The following is an 18,097-nucleotide window of genomic DNA, read 5'->3' as shown; positions in this document are numbered from 1 at the left end:
CCCTACACCCACCTACAAGGGAAGTATCAAACAATAAGAAACACTTTATTTTAACTTTACAACATATAAATAGACAAATCTGTGCTTTCCAACAGAACTTTCCTTCCCCCTCTCCTCCCAGGGTCCTTGTGGCAGTGCCCCAACCCCTGTGGACTCGGGGAGGGGAGTGGGGCTGAGCTGCAGAGGCCGGTGGGCTCCATCTTGTGGGGTCCATCCCATGGGATCCATCTTGTAGGATCCATCCTGAGGGATCCATCTCGTAGGATCCACCCCAAGGGATCCAGCCCGAAGGATCCCGGCCGTCATCTGCTCAGGTCCCGGCTGGCGCCGCGCCCGCACAGCATCCGCTCCTCGGCCGAGAGCCCGGCAAAGAAAGGGTGCAGGAGGGCCTCGGAGAACGTGATCCTCTTGGAGGGGTCGAATTCCAGCATCCTCCTCATCAGGTCAAAGAGCTGAGCGTGCTCCAGGGAGTCGTGCAGCATGTAGGTCTGAAAGGGACAGGGACACAGCTCAGCCCCTGCCTGGGCAGGGCAGCCTCCCATCCCAAATACAGCACCCCATCCCAAATACAGCATTTCCCAGGACTGCATCCTATCCCAAATACAGCATCCCCCTGGACTGCCTCCCATCCCAAATACAGCCTCTCATCCCAAATACAGCATCCCATCCCAAATACAGCATCCCCCTGAACTGCCTCCCATCCCAAATACAGCATCCCTCAGGGCAGCTTCCCATCCCAAATACAGCCTCCCATCCCAAATACAGCATTTCCCAGGACTGCATCCTATCCCAAATACAGCATCCCCCAGGGCAGCATCCCATCCCAAATACAGCATCCCCCAGGGCAGCTTCTCATCCCAAATACAGCATCCCCCTGGACTGCCTCCCATCCCAAATACAGCATCCCATCCTAAATACAGCGTCCCCCAGGGCAGCTTCCCATCCCAAATAAAGCATTCCCCACTGCCCTGATACCCACAGGGCAGTGGGCAGGCTCCCACCCCAAATACAGCCTCCCCTAGGGCAGCTTCCCACTCCAAATCCAGCATCCCCCTGGACTGCTTCCCATCCCAAATACAGCATCCCCCAGGGCAGCTTCCCATCCCAAATATGGCATCCCATCCTAAATATAGCACCCCATCCCAAATACAGCATCCCCCTCTGCCCTGATACTCAGGACTCGGGAACTCTAGAGCCAAGGCTGCTTCCTGTCCTAAGCACAGCATCCCCCAGCACTTCCCATCCCAAACACAGCATCCCCCACAGCCCTGATACCCACAGGAACTCTGGAACCCTGGGCCAGGGCAGCCTCCCACCCCAAACACATCATTCCCCTCTCCCTGATCCCCATCCTGCCCTATCCCGAGCAGGGCTCCCTGCCAAGCAGTCCCAAAGGGAATTGCAGCCCTGAGCCCCTGCCCTGCCCAGGGAGGGAGGAGCAGCACGCACCCGCAGGGGTTTGCAGTTCTCCTGGACGTATCTGCCGTCGGACGTGTTCTCATCCCACACCAGGCTGCCATTGTGGAAGTATTTCTGCTTCCTGCACGGGAAAGGTGGGGTCAGGCAGGAGCTCTCCCTCCCTTCCAGCTGGTGGTGCCTGGCTGAGCTCAGGACCAGGCTCTTACCGAGTTTTGTGGACCATGTGGGATGGAAGCGGCCCCAGGATCTTCTCCATCATCACAAGGTGCTCTCGGTTCTCGTGGGTCTGCACAGGAGCACAGCAGTGGTGGGTTAGAGCTGGGGGAGCTGGTGACAAAAGGTTTGTCACCTCTGCAGGGACAGGGAGAAAGGATTCCACCAGGTCCTATCCAACTTTTCACGTTTTGCTTTTCCCTTTCTTCAGAGAACAGACATAACCAACACCCAGATGTGATCCCAACTCTGTCCTTCCAGCAAGGCACTCCTCAAACCAGCCCTTTCCCAGGCCTCATTTTCACACTCAGCCTCTCATTTTCAGTGCTTGATCTGTGTTTCCCTCCCCTTCACTTAATTCTGAGCCCTTCTGGACACAAAGGTTTCTCAGGGAACAAGAATCCTACCTGGAAGAGCGTGAAGCCACGGTAATACTCAAACAGAATGCAGCCAGTGCTCCAGACATCACAGGGCTGTGCCCAGCCCAGCTCTGCAAAGAAAACCAAATTAACTCTCTGCTCCCAGCTGTCACGGACATATTCTATGAAAAATCCTTTTGTTAGGATTTTTCCTCCTGAGAAGCTGAGAAGGCTCAGAAATAAAATGTAAACAATGATTATCTGCTGCTGTGGAATGCAACAGGTGCATCTGTGATTGGTCTCATGTGGTTGTTTATAATTAATGGCCAATCACAGTCTGGCTGTCTTGGACTCTCTGGTCAGTCACAAGATTTTATTATCATTCCATTATTTTTCTATTCCTTTCAAGCCTTCTGATAAAATCCTTTCTTTTAGTATAGTTTTAATATATCATTTTCTTTTAATATATCATAAAATAAATCAGCCTTCTGAAGCATTCCCATCTCTTCCCTCATCCTGGGACCCCTGTGAACACCTCCACACCCAAGAACTCCCACCAGGTTCCTCCTTGGTGAAACCACAGGGATTCCACTCACAAATTATCCACAAGAGCTAGACACTAGAAATTCCACACTAGAAATGATCTGCCCAAGAGCTGGAGCATTCCCAGGCAGGTTTTCCATGGCCAGAAGGTGCAGCTCTCACCCAGGATCACTTCTGGGGGCCGGTAGTGCCGCGTGGCCACAATGGTGGTGTGGTGCTCGTGGTCAAAGGTGGCGCTGCCAAAGTCGGCCACGCGGATGCTCGTGTTCCGGATGGACTTCTGCTCACAGCTCTGCAGGAAAAGCACAAGGCTGGGCTGGGAGAGGAGCTCCAGGGCTGGGCTGTGCCTCCTCACAGGGATGGAGCTGGGAGAGGAGCTCCAGGGCTGGGCTGTGCCTCCTCGCAGGGATGGAGCTGGGAGAGGAGCTCCAGGAGTGTGGGCTGTGCCTCCTCGCAGGGATGGAGCTGGGAGAGGAGCTCCAGGGCTGGGCTGTGCCTCCTCACAGGGATGGAGCTGGGAGAGGAGCTCCAGGGCTGGGCTGTGCCTCCTCGCAGGGATGGAGCTGGGAGAGGAGCTCCAGGGCTGGGCTGTGCCTCCTCGCAGGGATGGAGCTGTGGAGCTCTGAGGAACCCCAAAGTGCTGCTCTGCACCTCCTCACAGGGATGGAGCTGTGGAGCTCCAAGCTCTGAGGAGCCCGGCAGCGTTTGGAATCCCTGACACTTGTGGAGCCTTAGGCTTTTGGAAGGCACAGCGGAGAGGCTTGCCTCCACTTGTTGCCACTTCCCAGGCTCTGAGGGCTGGGACAGAGCAGGGAAGATCCAATTTCTGCAGGGAGGGATAAAGGCAGCCTGTTCCTGTGCAGCCAGTGTTCCCTGGGACAGAACCCACCTTGTTCTCGTTGTACAGAGTGTCAAAATCCGAGTTGACAAACAGGATGTTTTCTGGCTTGAGGTCAGTGTGAGTCAGCTGGTTGTCGTGTAGAACTGCACAGAGGGAGGAGGAAAACACCTCTCTAAGCACCAGCAGGGCACTGCTCTGCCCAGCCCAGTGCCAGTGCCCCCAGCCCATGGGGGTCACTCGTCACAGACATATTTTATGAAAAATCCTTTCGACAGGATTTTTCTCCTGAGACGCCTCAGAGGAAAATAAAAACAACAATTATCTGCTGCTGTGGAATGCAACAGGTGGATCCGAGATTGGTTTTATGTGGTTGTTTCTACTTGATGACCAATCACAGGTCCAGCTGTGTTGGGACTCTGCTCAGTCCCGAGATGTTATTATCATTCCTTTTCTTTTCATTTCTAGCGTTCTGATGAAATCCTGTCTTCTATTCTTTTAGTAGAGTTTTAGCATATAATTTTCTTTTAATGTTTATATTAAAACATATAATATATATATTCAATATATACTATATATATTATATTATATTATCAATATACTATACTATAATATATATTATATATTATATATTACATAGTATATATTATATACTATATAGTATATAGTATATAGTATATAGCATATACTATATACTCTATATATAGTATAGTATAGTATATATAGTATAGTATATATAGTATATTATATATATAGTATATATATAGTATATATAGTATATATACTATATACTATATATACTATATATACATATACTATATATAATATATATATATATATATATACTATATAGTATATATTATATAGTATATTTATTATATATATATAATATCATATATATATCATGTCATATGATATAATACATTATAATACATTATAATATAATATACCATACTATACCATACTGTAACGTAATGTAATGTAATGTAATGTAATATATAATATATCATAAAATAATAAATCAGCCCTCTGAAACAAGGACTCAGGATTCCCATCTCTTCCCTCATGCTGGCCCCCCTGTGAGCCCCAGCACCACCACTCACATCTCAGGGCATGGCACAGCTGGTAGGCCATGTGCCGGATCTGTGGCAGGGGGTAGGGCTGGAAGTTGTTCTCCTTCAGGAACTCGAAGGTGTTCTTGCCCAGCAGCTCGAAGGCGATGCACATGTGGCCGTGGAAGTTGAACCAGTCCGACATGAGGACGCACAGGCTGTGCAGGGAGAGAGAGGCAGGGCTTGAGCACCTTTAGGGGATGCTCAGGACAGCTCTTCTGCTGTTCTGCCCGCTTCAGGAGTGGCTGGGGAGCAGAGCTGCCTCTGCAGCACAGCAACCCAGGGAGATGCTTCGAGCTCCCCAGCCCCTGTGGGACAGGGCAGTGAGGAATGGGGCCAGTTTCCCTCACCCCATCCTCAGCCCCGTGCTGCTCTGTGTGCCAGGACGTGGCACTGGGAACTCACAACTTGTTCTCCTTGTCCTTCTCTTTGATTTTCTTCAGGACGTTGATTTCCAGCCTGGCAGCCTCTCTGTACTTCCCAACGTTCTTTATGATCTTCAGTGCCACCTGGGACTTGCCTCTGCGAGGGAGGAGACACAGGGATGGAGTCAGAGACAGAGCTGTGTGCTCAGCCCACGGGGAGAGGCACATCCAGGCATCACTTGTCCTAACGAAGCTCTGCCAGCCCTCCTTGCTGCTTGGGCAGTGGCTAATTGGCACTGCCAATTAGTGGAAGGTCACTGCTGGCTATTACTCCCAAGGGGCACTCCTGACACAGCTCTGTGTGACCCCAGAGGCAGCAGAGCCCTGCAGCAAACTGAGCCCAGGGCTCGGGGCCAGAAGGGCGCAGGGGTCAGCTGTAACCACGGGGGAGGTGACAGGGGACAATGGAGAGGTGCCCCGGCAGATCAGGAGGTCACAGGGGCCACCCCTCAGCAGGAACTCCCTGCAGAACAGCCTTCCATGGTGGGGCTGGGGCTCAGAGGGTCAGGCTGGGTGTCAGATCAGGCAGAAGCTCTTCCCCAGAGGGTGCTGGGCACTGAGCAGGTGCTCCAGGGACTGGGCACGGCCCCAAGGCTGCCAGAGATCCAGGACAATGCTCTCAGGTGTGCACAGGGTGGGATTGCTGGGGTGTCATGCAGGGCCAGGAGCTGCACTTGGATGATTGGTGTGGGTCCCTTCCAGCTCAGGATATTCCACTATTCTATTCCTCTATTTTATATATATATATAAAATATATCCTATGTTCCTCTATTCTATTCTAAGAATAGAATATTAGAATATTCTTAGACTATTACAATATTCTAATATTCAGTTCTACAAATGGAATGGAATGGAATGGAATGGAATGGAATGGAATGGAATGGAATGGAATGGAATGGAATGGTTCCCTTAACACACCAGCCTGTAAATTCTGGTCAGGGAAAGGAGCCCACCTGGCATGGTCCACACACTGCACCACTTTTCCCTTGGGGTCCCTTCCTGATCAGGATATTCCTCCATTCTATTCTATTCTATTCTATTCTATTCTATGCTATGCTATTCTATTCTATGCTATGCTATTCCATTCCATTCCTAGAATATTAGAATAGTTGAAAATTCTATTTCATTCTAGAATATTAAAATATTCTGATACTCTATTCTAAGAACAGACAAGGAGAGAGAAGACGAGAAGGAGAAGGAGGACAGAATGCTTCCCTTAACACACCAGCCTGTAAATTCTGGAGCTTTCCCCTTCCCTCGCTCTGAGGAGGGCAGTGACACATGGAAGGTGACAAACTCACACCCATGGACCCCAGGGGAACTGCCACCTGTGGGGGTGTGGCACTGAGGGCCAGATGCAGGGAAAGGAGCCCACCTGGCGTGGTCCACACACTCCACCACCTTCCCAAAAGTGCCTTCACCGAGGCTGCCCACGATTTCATCTAGGAGAGAAAACAGGAGCGGGTGTGAGCCCGGGGGGCAGGGGCAGAGCTGGGCTCCTGCCACCTCACACCAACAAAACCTCAGAGCAACCAAAACAACCGTCTGTCACCGCTACACTCTTTACAACTCAAGCCTCTGCCTCAGGCAAGTTATGCTCAGTAAATGAACCACCAGAGACCCCTCCAGTAGAGGCCAGAGAGCTCTGGGCTAACCCGGGGTAAAAGTAGAGGTAAAGTTTTACGAAAGGTGGCTGTACATCGCTCTTGAAGCCAATCGCCGATCCTGCACACCAGGTGACCTTCCTTGTCATCTTCCACGCTCCTGCTGCGCTTACTGCTCTGCTGGCTCCTCTGCACTCACCCCCCCAGGGCGGGCAGTCAAAGGTTGCAGGGACGACGGGGCCGCCGGTGGGTGGATTTTCCAGATGCCAGCATTTCATAAGGCACACGGCATGTATATAAACGATAGGGATATTGCAAGGGACACGTCAAGACACAGAACTGACTTCAAAACAGAAAAGTCATCAACAGCTACAGGTACGGCAAGAAAACTCGGCTCTCATTAGCTAGCTCGGCCTCTAGGGCAGGGAAATGGCCTCCTCTTCCAGGGTGGGGAGCTGCAGGAGGAATCCTCTGTTCCCCACGGAGGATGCACGGCAGGAGGAGGCCTTGGCCAGCACAACGTCACCTCTGGGCTGGCAAGCGCTCAGTTTGGACAGGCTGCCCAGCAGAAGCCACAGTAGCAGGTTTTTCCCCTCTTTGTGCCTCGGGCAATGCAGCTCCAGGTGCCCAGAGCTGTGTCCTGCCCTGCCCCTTCTGAAGAGAAACTTTGTGCCACGCCGAGCCTAAATCCGCGTGGCTGCTCGCAGACCCGCTGGGGCACATCGGCCTTTTTGGAACTGGGAGAGCTTTAGGAACAGGACAGGGAAATCAATCCCCAGGGAACGCTTCAGGCACGCTCTGAGGTGATGTTCACACCCTGCTACTGGCAAGCTTCTACTGGAAAACCAGCCCAAGGTTCCTGCAAGGTCCGCAAAGCGAGCTGTCCTAATTCCTCACCTTGTTCTAGTCTGCTTTCAAAATAGTTACAATCCCTGCAGCCAAAGGAATTCAGGGAAACCTCGGCATTTGCATGCCTGAGCTTCTAGCAGGCTTCTCTTCTGTGCCCCTTGCCCCCCACCCCAGCAGGTCCAAAATAAAGAGCTAAGATCAAAACTCCCCAAAGAATCAGAGGAGAAGGTGGGAGGAGAGCTGGGCCAGCTGTGAGGTGTCGGAGGGCTGAGCTCCTGCCAGCCCAGACCTGCTCAGCATCACCACCACACACCCCAGCACAGCCCTGCCTCCCTCAACACCCCAACCCCACAGCCAGCTGGAGAGGAATCAGAGGAGGAGCTCAGAGGTTCCCAGATTATCCAGCTGTGGGATCAGAGCCCATTCCTCAGCTGTGGTCACATTTCAGGTGGGAGGGGAGCGCTCCTCCTCACAGGAGGGAAGAGCTGAAGGGCTCTGAAACTTCCCACCACTTCCAGAGCAGGCCTGGGACCAGCTCCCACCCAGCTGCAGACATTCCCAGTTAATCCCGGGAAGGAATGCTGCGTTTCAGGGTGAAGTGTGCAGGAAGCTGAAATCCAAGTGGGAAAGAGGACACACACGTACCCTCGGAAGGTGGGACACTCTGAGAACTGACAGGGCGTAAAATCAGCTCTGGAGAGCCAGGCTGACCAATCCCACCGGCAAGGGGATCCAGGAAGGAAGCCAAGGCTGCCCCAAACCCCCCCAGAGCAGCAGCAGCCGCAGGCAGAAGCGAATCCCTGGCCACAGGGAGCAGGGCTGGCCCCGAGCCGAGGCACCACGTGAGTGCCACTGGAAGCTCTCCCTGATCCCCTCCCTGGCCCTACAGAACACGGCTTAGCTCCCTCACGGATTAATTCACGGCAAAACCCACAGCCACGAGCACAACACAGACGGGGCGGGGTGGGCAGAACTCCACAACAAACACAGCAACAGGATCGAGGTACTCACCGCAGCGCTCGACCGCGGCTGGAAGGAGGCAAGAACAGTTAGAGCCGAGCTCGCAGCGGGTGCTACTCACCGAGGAGGCGCTGCTACAAGACCTGCTCCTGCGGCGGCGGCAGTGCTGCTGCTGCTGCTGCTGCTGCTGGGGGTAGCGCCGGGGCCGCTGCTGGTGCTGCCCCCGGCCCCGGGAGCGCCGCCAGGGCCGCCGGGCCGGGCAGAAATCCTGCCCCAGGGACGGGCTGCGCTCCTCCAGCCGGCACGCATCGCTGTCCCGCCGGCAGCGCCGCTGGTACGGCATCCTCTCATGGCTGTGGCACAGAAACAGCGCCCTTAAAGCCTGGCTGGGAACGCTGGAACAGTCCCGGGCAGCCACAGGGAAAAGCAAGGCACAGCTTCCCCGAGGGTATGCTGGGATTCATATTCTCTGAACCTCAGAGAAAGGAAAAACAATTCGCATCTCATTCGCTGCTCCTGTGTTTGTGCAAAAAGCAGAATACAACATAAAGGTTGTTTACGCAAAGCGATGGTGTTTTATTTCTGTTCCAGGTTGCAATGCAAGGTGTTTTCTATTACCATCTGTATGGCAGATTACCTTTGTCAAGGGGGCAGTTTGCCTTATCTCTCTCTCTGAGTGACCACATTCACACCTCCCTGGGAGGGGACATTGCTGATAACAGCTATTGAATGTCACTGCATGGCTGATAAGAACTACAGCATCCCATTGGGAGATGTGAGCCCAGAGGGAGGAGCCAAGCATTGCTACCCAGATATAATCCAGAGGTTCTGAGACACCAGCACGGCTTCTCCAAGGGATTCCCCAGAGGAACAGCAGCTGCCTCTCCTTCCACTGGATCTTCAGAGGGAGAATACATCCTTCTCTACAGGATCCCTGCTCCAGCAGAACCATCCCTGACACTGCAGGAGGGCTGAGCCACAATTCCAATGGGACTGCCACCAACACCCTGACCCACAGGGTGTCAGGTTGGGTTCTGACTCTGTCAGTGTTGTTCTAGTGCACTGCATTGTTTATTTTATCCTTTTATTTGTTTTCTTTCCCTACTAAATAACTGTTATTTCCAGCTCCCATATTTTTTCCCTGAGAGCCCCTTAAATTAAAATTTATAGCAATTTGGAGGGGTTTACATTCTGCATTGCAGGGGAGGCTCCTGCCTTCCTTAGCAGACACCTGTCTTTCCAAACAGAGACAATTTCCTTGGCCTGTCAGGGCCAAGCCTGTGTCTGTGTGTGGAGACTGTCAGCTAACAGCCACGAGATGCTGTGCAAGTGAGGAGCAGCTCAGCACCCAGCAGATTCAGATGTAATGTAACATAGTGTAATACATTATAATAATATAGTATGAAGTAATAATAATAAATAAAAATAAAATAAAGTATAATGATATAGTGTAATAAGGTAATTCATTAGCCTTCTGATAAAATAGAATACTCCTCATCATTTCTCCCTGTCATTGGGATAATCCTATTCCCACAGTCCCGCTGAGGCTGAGTCATGGAATGGCAGTGTCAGGACTCTGGAACCCCAAGGGACACCCCAAGAATCCCACCCCATCTCCTGGGCAGCCTGTTCAGTCCATTCTCTGGAGAAAAGCAGCTTTTCCTAACGTCCACCCCTGACACAGCTCCCTGCTGTCCCTGGGTCCTGCCATCACAGAGAAATCCTCCTGCTCCCATTCCCTGTGCCAGGAGCTTCACATCTTTCTGCACCTCACCTCCTGACCACTGGGGAGGAGCTCTGGAGAGAAAACACTGAGGCAGGGCCACATTTTAAGGAGCTGGGGGAAAACCACACTCTGAGAGAGACAGAGCTCCAGCTGGGCTGCCTTGCTGTGCACCCCCATCCCAAGGCCAGGCTGGACAGGGCTTGGAGCACCCTGGGACAGTGGAAAGTGTCCCTGCCTGCGGCACTGGATGGGCTTTAAGGTCCTTTCCAACCCTCCAACACTCCACAGTTCCATGTCGCCTGTGCCACCACACTCAGGTGTTTGTCACTGCTCCTCCTCCCTGGGGACGTGTCTCATTAGCTCTTAACCCAACGTGGAGCAGCAGCAGCAGGGCTCTGCTCTGGTTGTCACCCCAGGGGGACAGCAGGCCCCAGGGCTCGGTGTGCACACACAGAGACAGCAGCTCCACGGATCATCAGCAGGAGCCAGAGGGAAAATCTGTCCCCGAGCTCCTGCCCCTGGAGCAACAACCTCCCAGGACACGGTGGGCAAACTCTGCACCAGGAGAGCCCAGACCCAGCTCAGCTGTGCAGGCACTGACCCACAGGAGGTTTTGGCATCACTGGGTACACCTCCCTGCTTCCAGCCCCAAAACACGAGTGCCTTCCCCAGCAGATCTCACTGGAGGCTGGCCTCACACCCCCCTGAGAAGGGAGCTGAGTTCTAGGTGGAAGATGTTGCAATTTGGAATGAAAGCAGAGCTTTGCCTCCCCGGTGATAACCCCGGGGATAACCCCAGGTCGGTGCTGTCACCCAGCAACCGCTTCAGCCAAGACCTTCAGCCTGGAAATGGGAATTTCTGCTGTTTGCACCTCCCTGCCCTGCCAACAACCAGCTCTGCTGCTGCTGGCAGCTTCGTGGGGCACTGCGGGGCATCCCGGAGTGGGGCAAATTCCAGACTGTGCTGGGGCAGCCGTGGCTCTTGCTTATTGCTGAAATACCCAAACACAACCCACAGCTCTGTCCAGCACCTGCCCAGACACTCCTCGTGTGCTCTGGGGGCACACAGGAAGCAGAAATAATAATAATAAACCTGAAGGACTTGGATCTCCTCAAAGAGGCTGACACTGAAGGGACACGGCTGTTTTCACCCAACAAAAGCCTGCTTCCATCCAAGTCTGCTCCAAATTACCCATCAGATGGAAACAAAAAAGGGGAAAAGTGCGCCAGCTCTATTTCACAATCCACCTCCTCCAAGTAAACAAAAACCAGGCTGGGGAGAGAAATTAATCTGGAGAGCATTTCAGGAATTCAAAGATGAGCTCAGCTCCTGCCTGGCTGCACCTGCCCAGTCCAACCAGTGCAGCCACAGCAGCCCCAGCGGCTCCGGCCGCTCTTCCAGAACCCTCCCCTCATCCGTCCCGCTCCCAGCCCCGAACCGTCCCTGTGGAAAGGCCGGACAAAGAGAGGACCAAAGGTAAAATCCTGAAGCAAAGCAGGAGGGATGGGTTATAGCAGCCGGATCCTCCAGCTGGGATCCTTTCTGAGGCGAGGGAGGAGCGCGGCCGCTTTAAATCTGCGTTTAATCCTGTCAGAGAGAAGCGGGCTGTCAGGAAAGCCTTTAATGCCTGCGCAGCATGGAAACGTGATTCCAGGGCAGGCGGCTGCTCCTCAACACCACAGCCAAGGCTTCGGGGGAACTTCGGGAAGGGTGAAGAGCAGGGAAACCACACACAGACATATAGATACACACACAGACAGACAAGTAAACCCTTTCCTTCCACCCTAGGAGTTTAGGGGTTTCAATCAGCAGCCTGGTTTTTGGGGCAGCGCTCTCACCTCCTGGAGCGCGATCTGCGGGCGAGCTCCCTGCGGGGCGGGTAGCGCAGCCTGCCCTCACACTCCCGGCTCCGCGACCGCCGCCGCTTCCAGCGGTGCCCCGGCTCGCCGTCCTGCTCCGGGGACCGCAGCCTCCTGCAGTGATGCATCTGCGGGACGGGACACGGCGGGCTCAGGCCGCTGGCCCCGGAGCCCCGGCCCGGCCCGGCGGATGTGGGGCCGTTGTTACCCGCTCCGCGCCCGCCGCCCTCGCGTCCCCTGCCTCCGTGTGTGTGTGCCCGGTGTGTCCCGGTGTGTGTCCCCGGCCTCACCGCCGCCGCTGCGGCCGCGCTCGGCGGGTGCGGCCCGGCCCAGCCCGGCCCCTGCGGCCCCTCAGCGCCGCCGCTTCCGCTTCCCGGGCGGGTTAAACCCGCCCCGCCGGGCCCGGCCCGCCTCGGAGCCGCGGCGGGGGCGGCACCGCGCTGAGGGGAGCGGCGCGGGGTGAACCGGGGCTGGGAGAGGCGGTAGCGGTGTGGGTCCGCCTCAGCCTGTGCTTCATCCCCGCCGCCATCCTCACCCTCTGCATGGCTTCCTCCCTGTGGTGGGACTGCTCACCATGGTCGTCCTCACCATGGCCATCCTCACCCTCAGCACATCTTCCTCACCATGGCCATCTTCACCCTCAGCACTGCTTCCTCACCATGGTCATCCTCACCATGACCATCCTCACCCTCAGCACGCCTTCCTCCCCCATGCTCTGACCCACTGTGGTGGTGGTTAGGGCCATCCTCACCTTTCACACAGCCTTCCTCGCCAGGGTCTTCCTCCTCATGACCTTCCTCACCACAGTCTCCCTTCACCATGGCCAGCCTCTCCCTCAGCATGGTCTTCTTCCCTTCTTCATCTGCCTCACCGTGGTCTTCCTCATCACAGATTTTCTCAGTGCAGGCCTTCCTCACCACAGGGCCTTCCTCACTGTGGTCATCCTCACCATGATGACCCCCACAGTGACAACCTTCACCACAACCTTCCTCCCTGTGGTGACCCTCCCCATGGTCTTCACTGTGGTGGCCCATGGGCAGCAGAGAGAGCTCCACACACGTGACCATTCCCAACCCATTTGTTTATTTATTTATTTATTTGTTTGGGTTTTTGTTTATTTATTTATCAAGCTCTAATTAGGGCCAGCAATCAATTAAAAATGCCAATGGACACCTTTATCACCGGGTGGCATTGGCGTGTCCTTGTGGCTCTTTTCAGGTGGGGTGGAAAGGGCAGGAGATGGGATGGAGCCAGTGTGGAAGGGACAGGAGATGCCACCACCGTGGTGGCCACAGGGGTCCCTGCTGGGTCGTTGTCCCTCCTGGCTCCTCCACACAGGAGATGCCACCACTGTGGTGGCCACAGGGATCCCAACTGGGTGCTGGTCCCTCCTGTCCCACAGCCCAGGTTCCAGGTGCAGACAGTGGATGGAGCAGACAAAGCTCCTCCTCTCCCCCGAGGCTGGGGCCACCTCGGATGGGCTCAGTCCCCTCTGGAGCCCTTTGGGATGGGCTTGTGCCAACCTCCAGCGATCTCCAGCCCTGCAGATGGCACCTGGACCTCCCTCCAATGGCATGAGGGTGCCACCTGCCCTGTGCCCAGCTCGGGGCTGCCCTTGTCTCACTGTGAGTCCCAGGCCAGGCTCAGGGTCCAGGCTGGATGCGGTGCCAGCGCTCCGACTCCAGCGGTGCCCGGCTGCACATGTCCCTCCAGTGTGGCACCCCTGGCCCCAGCTGGACACGGCCCAGCACGGAGCCACGGCCGTGGAGCCGAGCCTGGGGTGGCACAGGGCAGGGGACATGGCTGGTGGCCTTCCCCTCTGCCCACAGGAGCCGTCCCAGCCCAGACAGCTCCCGAGGGCAGCAGGGTGATCCAGGTCACCTCCTCAGCCCGGTCACCTCACCTGCATGACAACGAACTCCAGGGCCAGCTGCTGCTGCTGGATGTCCCCGGCGGGGAGGGTGAAGAGGAAGGGCGCGTTCCACACGGGGCTGTAGCCGCTGACGGACTTGGTCTCCTTGGTGTCGATGATGTGGCCCTCGTGGTGCAGGTGGATGGTGACATAGTGGCCTGGAAATGGGGACAGAGCCCTGGAGAGAGGGGCACACGCCAGGGAGGGAGGCTGGCAGCTGCCAGGTGCTGCTTGGGGGGCTGCAGGACCCTCGTGGAGCTCTGTGGAGCTGTGGGGAGAGCACAGAGCTCCTGAGAGCACAGAGATCCTGTGCATCGCCTGATGGGAGAGCACAGAGCTCACCTCTCTCCTGAGATGAGACCTCCTCACCTGCCCCTCCGCTCTGGAGAGCAGGGACCTCCAAAGCCCTCATCTCACACCCCAGAGAGCAGGGAGAGCCAGAGGTGACAACAGCCAACAGCACAGAAAGCCACATGCTAATTTTATGTAAATAAATATATTTCAAGCACTTTGGGGCCATATTGGAGATACCTAGATTTGTATTACACTCCCTGTTCTCATTTTCAGCCAGTGATGGAATCCCAGAGTGGTTTGGGGTGGAAGGAACCCCAAAGATCATCTCATCCCAACCCTCCCTGTGCTTGGGAGAGAGAAGTATGAAAGGGAATGAGAGAATCTGCCAGGCAAAAGGAGGGGAAGCCATTCCTGGTGCCCCCCTGTGCCCGTGCCCTACCTGGGGTGCCCGGCAGGCGGGAGAGCCGGCCCAGGGCCTGGGCCCTGCGCAGCAGCACCTTGATGCGCCCGGCCGCGGGCTGCAGCTGCAGCAGCAGCAGGAGCTGCCCCAGGGGCCTGGGGGGCGAGGAGAGCACGCTGCAGCTCAGGCTGGGGGCACGGCGGGGCTGGAACGGCACAGAGAGCAGGGGATGCTGTGAGACCTGCTCTGAACTCACCCAGCCCTTCTACCTCCAACCTCATCCAGCCTTTCCAGCTCTGACCTTGTCCTGTCCTTCCAACTCTGACCTCACCCAGCCCTTCCAGCCCAGCTCCAACCTCATCCAGCCCTTCCAGTTCTGACCTCACCCAGTCCTTCAGTCTCCAACCTCATCCAGCCCCTCCAGCTCCAACATCATCATGTCCTTCTGCCTCCGACCCCATCCAGCCTTTCCAGCTCCAACCTCGTGCAGTCCTTCCACCGCTGACCTCATTGTGTTCTTCCAGCTCCAACTTCATCCACTCCTTCCAGCTCTGACCTTGTCATGTCCTTCCAACTCTGACCTCACCCAGCCCTTCAGCCTCCAACCTCATCCAGCCCTTCCAGCTCTGACCTCACCGTATCCTTCCAGTTCCTACTTCATCATGTCCTTTCACCTCCGACCTCATCCCGCCCTTCTAGCTTCAACCTCATTGTATCCTTCCAGCTCTGACCTTGTCGTGTCCACTCACGTCCAAATCCTTCCACCTCCATCCTCCTGCAGCCCCTCCAGCTCCAGCCCTTCCATCCCAGTGATGCTCCTCCCCAGCAGGAATGGGGCAGCTGGGTGGGTTCAATGCCCACCAGCACTGCAGGGCTGCTGCCAGCTCTGTTTGCCCCTCCACCCCAGCACCCCTGAGGATGAGGCGCAAAGTCCCCGGTGAGGAAGGCCCTGCCCGGAGCTGGCACTGCCATGGACACTCCCCGGGGCTCCCGGTGCTGCCTGGAGGAGGCTCTGCCTCTGTCCCTGCAGTTCCACGGCTCTGAGATTACACAAAACTCATCCCGAGCACCGCAACCGCTGCGGTGCTGACCTTGCTGAGCTTGGTTTTGGTGCTCTCCAGCTCCCAGGAGTAGCTGGAGGGGGCGCAGGGGTCCCAGGCGGCCTCGGCGCAGGGGAACAGGACCTCGCCCACGAAGGACTCCTGGAGGCTCCGCGCCCTGGCGTAGACAGCAAAGCGCAGGGTGCAGCTGCGCAGCTCCCGCGGGCCGTACGGGCCGAAGCGGCACCGCCGCGGCTCCCGGCGGAGGCTCCTGCGGCGCTCGGACCCGCGGCGGGACGGTGACACCAGGGACACCTTAACGCGGGAGCCCCGCTGGCCCCGGGGCAGCTGCGACACGCCGAGGACGGTGACGGTGAGGGTGGCCTCGGGCACGGAGTAGCGCAGCTCGCAGTGGAGCCGCGGGCGCTGCCCGGGGCGCGGTGGCGCGGCGGGGACCAGCGGGCTCCGCTCGCCGCAGAGGGGTTTGGTGCCGGCCACGGTGCAGCGGCGCTGCCACAGCCCCGCCAGCTGCGGGAGGAACGGGAGGCTGGGCAGGGACGCTCTGCCGTGGGGAGAGCCCCCTCGGGGTGCCGGCGGTGCCGGGGAAATCTCCTCGGCCCGGGCGCCCCGCTCCGAGCCCCGCTGCTGGATGGGCACCGGCACCGTGGCCGCGGGCAGAGCCGCCCCCAGCTCCACTCGCTGCCGGCCCAGGGCGCGATCCGGGCGCCGGCGGTGCCACCAGCACATGGCACAGCCCAGGAGGACGCCGAGGAAGAGGAAGGACAGCCCGGCACTGAGGGAGAGCTGCAGGTGCGCTGGAGAGAGAGAGAGATGGGCTCGGTGAGCGGGGCCGAGCCAGCGCGGCTCTCCCCGGGTGCTGCCTCCCCGGTGCCCCCTGCCCGGGCTCCCTCCCCGCTCTGCGTCAGCCGGGACTGAGCTGGGACATCCCAAAGGCAGCAGGTGGGACAGGAGCCGCGCTCGGGCAGCCTGACACGGGCCGGGGTGGAACAAAGGCGGCCCCAGCCCGGCCGTGATAAGGGCCCTGGAAGCGGGCGGGTATCAGCGCCGTGCCAGGCTGAGCCAGCTCGGGCGCTGCTGGGGGCTCACAGGGGGCACCTGCCAGGGGAATTTGGGGTGTCCGGGCTGGATTCAAAGCGGCAGCGGCCCCTGAGGGCTGAGACAAACCCAGTCCCAAAGAGGGGAACCTCCCCGCTGAGAGGTGATGAGCTGGATTTTGTCCCTCCCCGCAGGGATGCCCGCGGGGTTTTGGGCTCCCTGGAAGGAGGGCATCCCTGCACACGTGGGCATTTAGGGAAGCAGGGAAGCAACTCCTGCACACGAGGGCTGAAACTCCGTTGGAATTTAGTTCCTGAGTTTCGGAGGTGGCATCTGTGCGTCTGCGCTGGCAGAAAACCTCCCTGTGCCCAGAGCTGGCTTCGCTTCCAGCACTGGAGCGAGGGATTAAGGAGAACAGGGCCGGGGTGAAGCTGTGCCAGAGCCTGAGCGGGTCCATGAAGGGATGGGGATGTTGGAAAGAGAAAAGCGGGCATTGTCTCACCCCGCCCTGCCCAGGTGCGTTAATCCGCGCTGGGCTCCCCGCAGCCCTTTGTTGTTTGTTCGCAGCCGGGTGCTGGCCGGGATGAGCTGAATGGCGGCATTTAGGGAGGGATGGAGGGGAAGGAGCTGCCTGGAATTTCCCTCCAGGGATTGTATTCCAGCCCAAACAGCGCCTGCCGAGCCCGCGGTCGTGCAGCCCCGGGACGGCGGGTTGGGAGAGCCGGAGCGTGTCCAGCCCGGACACACGGACACCGGCAGGGCTTGGTGCCGATGTGCACCGCACCTTTGGGATGCGGGGCTCCAGGATCTCCTGCAGAGCCAGCTGCACCTGAGGAGGCTGCGGGGCTTGGGGTGAGCACCACGGGGTGGCTTTTGGGCTGAGCCCGGTTTAGCTGAGCTGAGGGGGAGATCCAAACCCTGGGGGACCCCGCCTTACCTGCTCCGGGCATCGCCGAGGCCAAGGGAAATCCAAACACCGCCGGGACCCCGCCTTACCTGCTCCGGGCATCGGGGGAGTGCTGGAGCCGCGCTGCCGAGGGGAGAAGCCGGGGCTGGGAGAGCCGAGGCAGGAGGGGATGGGAGGGGACTGGGGGGCCGGGGCTGGGATGGGCTGGGAGCCCAGCCCGGGGAGCTCACCTGCAGCTGGGTGATGAGGGAAGGGCAGCAGTTCTGGTTCCACGGGTGAGGATGAGGAAGGTCGAGGGCTCCGTGCCCTGCCCGGCAGCCAGCCAAGGTAAATGAGGCACGGGCAAGGCTGGCACGGGAGGGATTGGAAGGGCTCCATGAGTGGAAAAGCAGCGGCGGTGCTGTGCAAACAGCGGGGAGGTGTTTGAGGAGATTTGCGTGGGGAGCAGGCGGTGACAGAGAAGGGATTTGGGAGATGGGCAAGGGACAGGTGGGGATGCCAAGGGACAGAGAAACGGCAAACGCTTCCCACAGCGCCTTGTGAGGCCTTTCAAGGATGTGAGAACTTGTGAAGTACAAAC

At 57.2% G+C, this 18,097-nt stretch overlaps 2 protein-coding genes across 4 annotated transcripts; both read right to left on the bottom strand.

The window, feature by feature from the left end:
• Positions 1-24: 24 nt before the first annotated feature.
• CLK3 (CDC like kinase 3) lies at positions 25-12,271 on the bottom strand. 3 transcript variants are annotated; one of them, XM_064722687.1, is made up of 13 exons: positions 12,199-12,271; positions 11,888-12,036; positions 8,444-8,675; positions 6,609-6,702; positions 6,285-6,351; positions 4,890-5,006; positions 4,476-4,642; positions 3,424-3,518; positions 2,697-2,826; positions 2,040-2,122; positions 1,626-1,705; positions 1,450-1,540; positions 25-488 (listed from the first exon to the last, which is right to left on the bottom strand). In XM_064722687.1, the coding sequence occupies exons 2-13, from the start codon at positions 12,034-12,036 to the stop codon at positions 303-305; spliced, it is 1,491 nt and encodes a 496-aa protein (XP_064578757.1). In that variant the 5' UTR covers positions 12,199-12,271; the 3' UTR covers positions 25-302. The 3 variants fall into 3 exon arrangements, with proteins under 3 accessions (XP_064578757.1, XP_064578756.1, XP_064578758.1); XM_064722686.1 differs by having other exon boundaries at positions 12,117-12,264; XM_064722688.1 differs by having other exon boundaries at positions 12,150-12,252.
• A 707-nt stretch (positions 12,272-12,978) lies between these two features.
• Positions 12,979-17,874, bottom strand: LOC135452321 (synaptotagmin-5-like). The gene is made up of 6 exons (XM_064722297.1): positions 17,748-17,874; positions 17,607-17,640; positions 15,606-16,369; positions 14,554-14,719; positions 13,812-13,978; positions 12,979-13,683 (listed from the first exon to the last, which is right to left on the bottom strand). The coding sequence occupies exons 2-6, from the start codon at positions 17,617-17,619 to the stop codon at positions 13,552-13,554; spliced, it is 1,242 nt and encodes a 413-aa protein (XP_064578367.1). The 5' UTR covers positions 17,620-17,640; positions 17,748-17,874; the 3' UTR covers positions 12,979-13,551.
• Positions 17,875-18,097: the final 223 nt, after the last annotated feature.

Source organism: Zonotrichia leucophrys, chromosome 10, assembly GCF_028769735.1.
Source record: "Zonotrichia leucophrys gambelii isolate GWCS_2022_RI chromosome 10, RI_Zleu_2.0, whole genome shotgun sequence".
Taxonomy (NCBI): Eukaryota; Metazoa; Chordata; class Aves; order Passeriformes; family Passerellidae; genus Zonotrichia; species Zonotrichia leucophrys.
This window is presented reverse-complemented; position numbering and strand designations above follow the sequence as displayed.

Excerpts from the sequence above, each read along its gene's own strand:
- CLK3 (XM_064722687.1), bottom strand. The coding sequence starts at position 12,036 with ATGCATCACTGCAGGAGGCTGCGGTCCCCGGAGCAGGACGGCGAGCCG. Across the intron at positions 4,643-4,889 it reads AAGGACAAGGAGAACAAGTT|CCTGTGCGTCCTCATGTCGG; the intron begins GTGAGTTCCCAG and ends CTCCCTGCACAG. Across the intron at positions 1,541-1,625 it reads CACATGGTCCACAAAACTCG|GAAGCAGAAATACTTCCACA; the intron begins GTAAGAGCCTGG and ends TTTCCCGTGCAG.
- LOC135452321 (XM_064722297.1), bottom strand. Across the intron at positions 14,720-15,605 it reads CCAAAACCAAGCTCAGCAAG|CCCCGCCGTGCCCCCAGCCT; the intron begins GTCAGCACCGCA and ends GTGCCGTTCCAG. Across the intron at positions 13,684-13,811 it reads TGGAGTTCGTTGTCATGCAG|GCTCGGCTCCACGGCCGTGG; the intron begins GTGAGGTGACCG and ends GTGCCACCCCAG.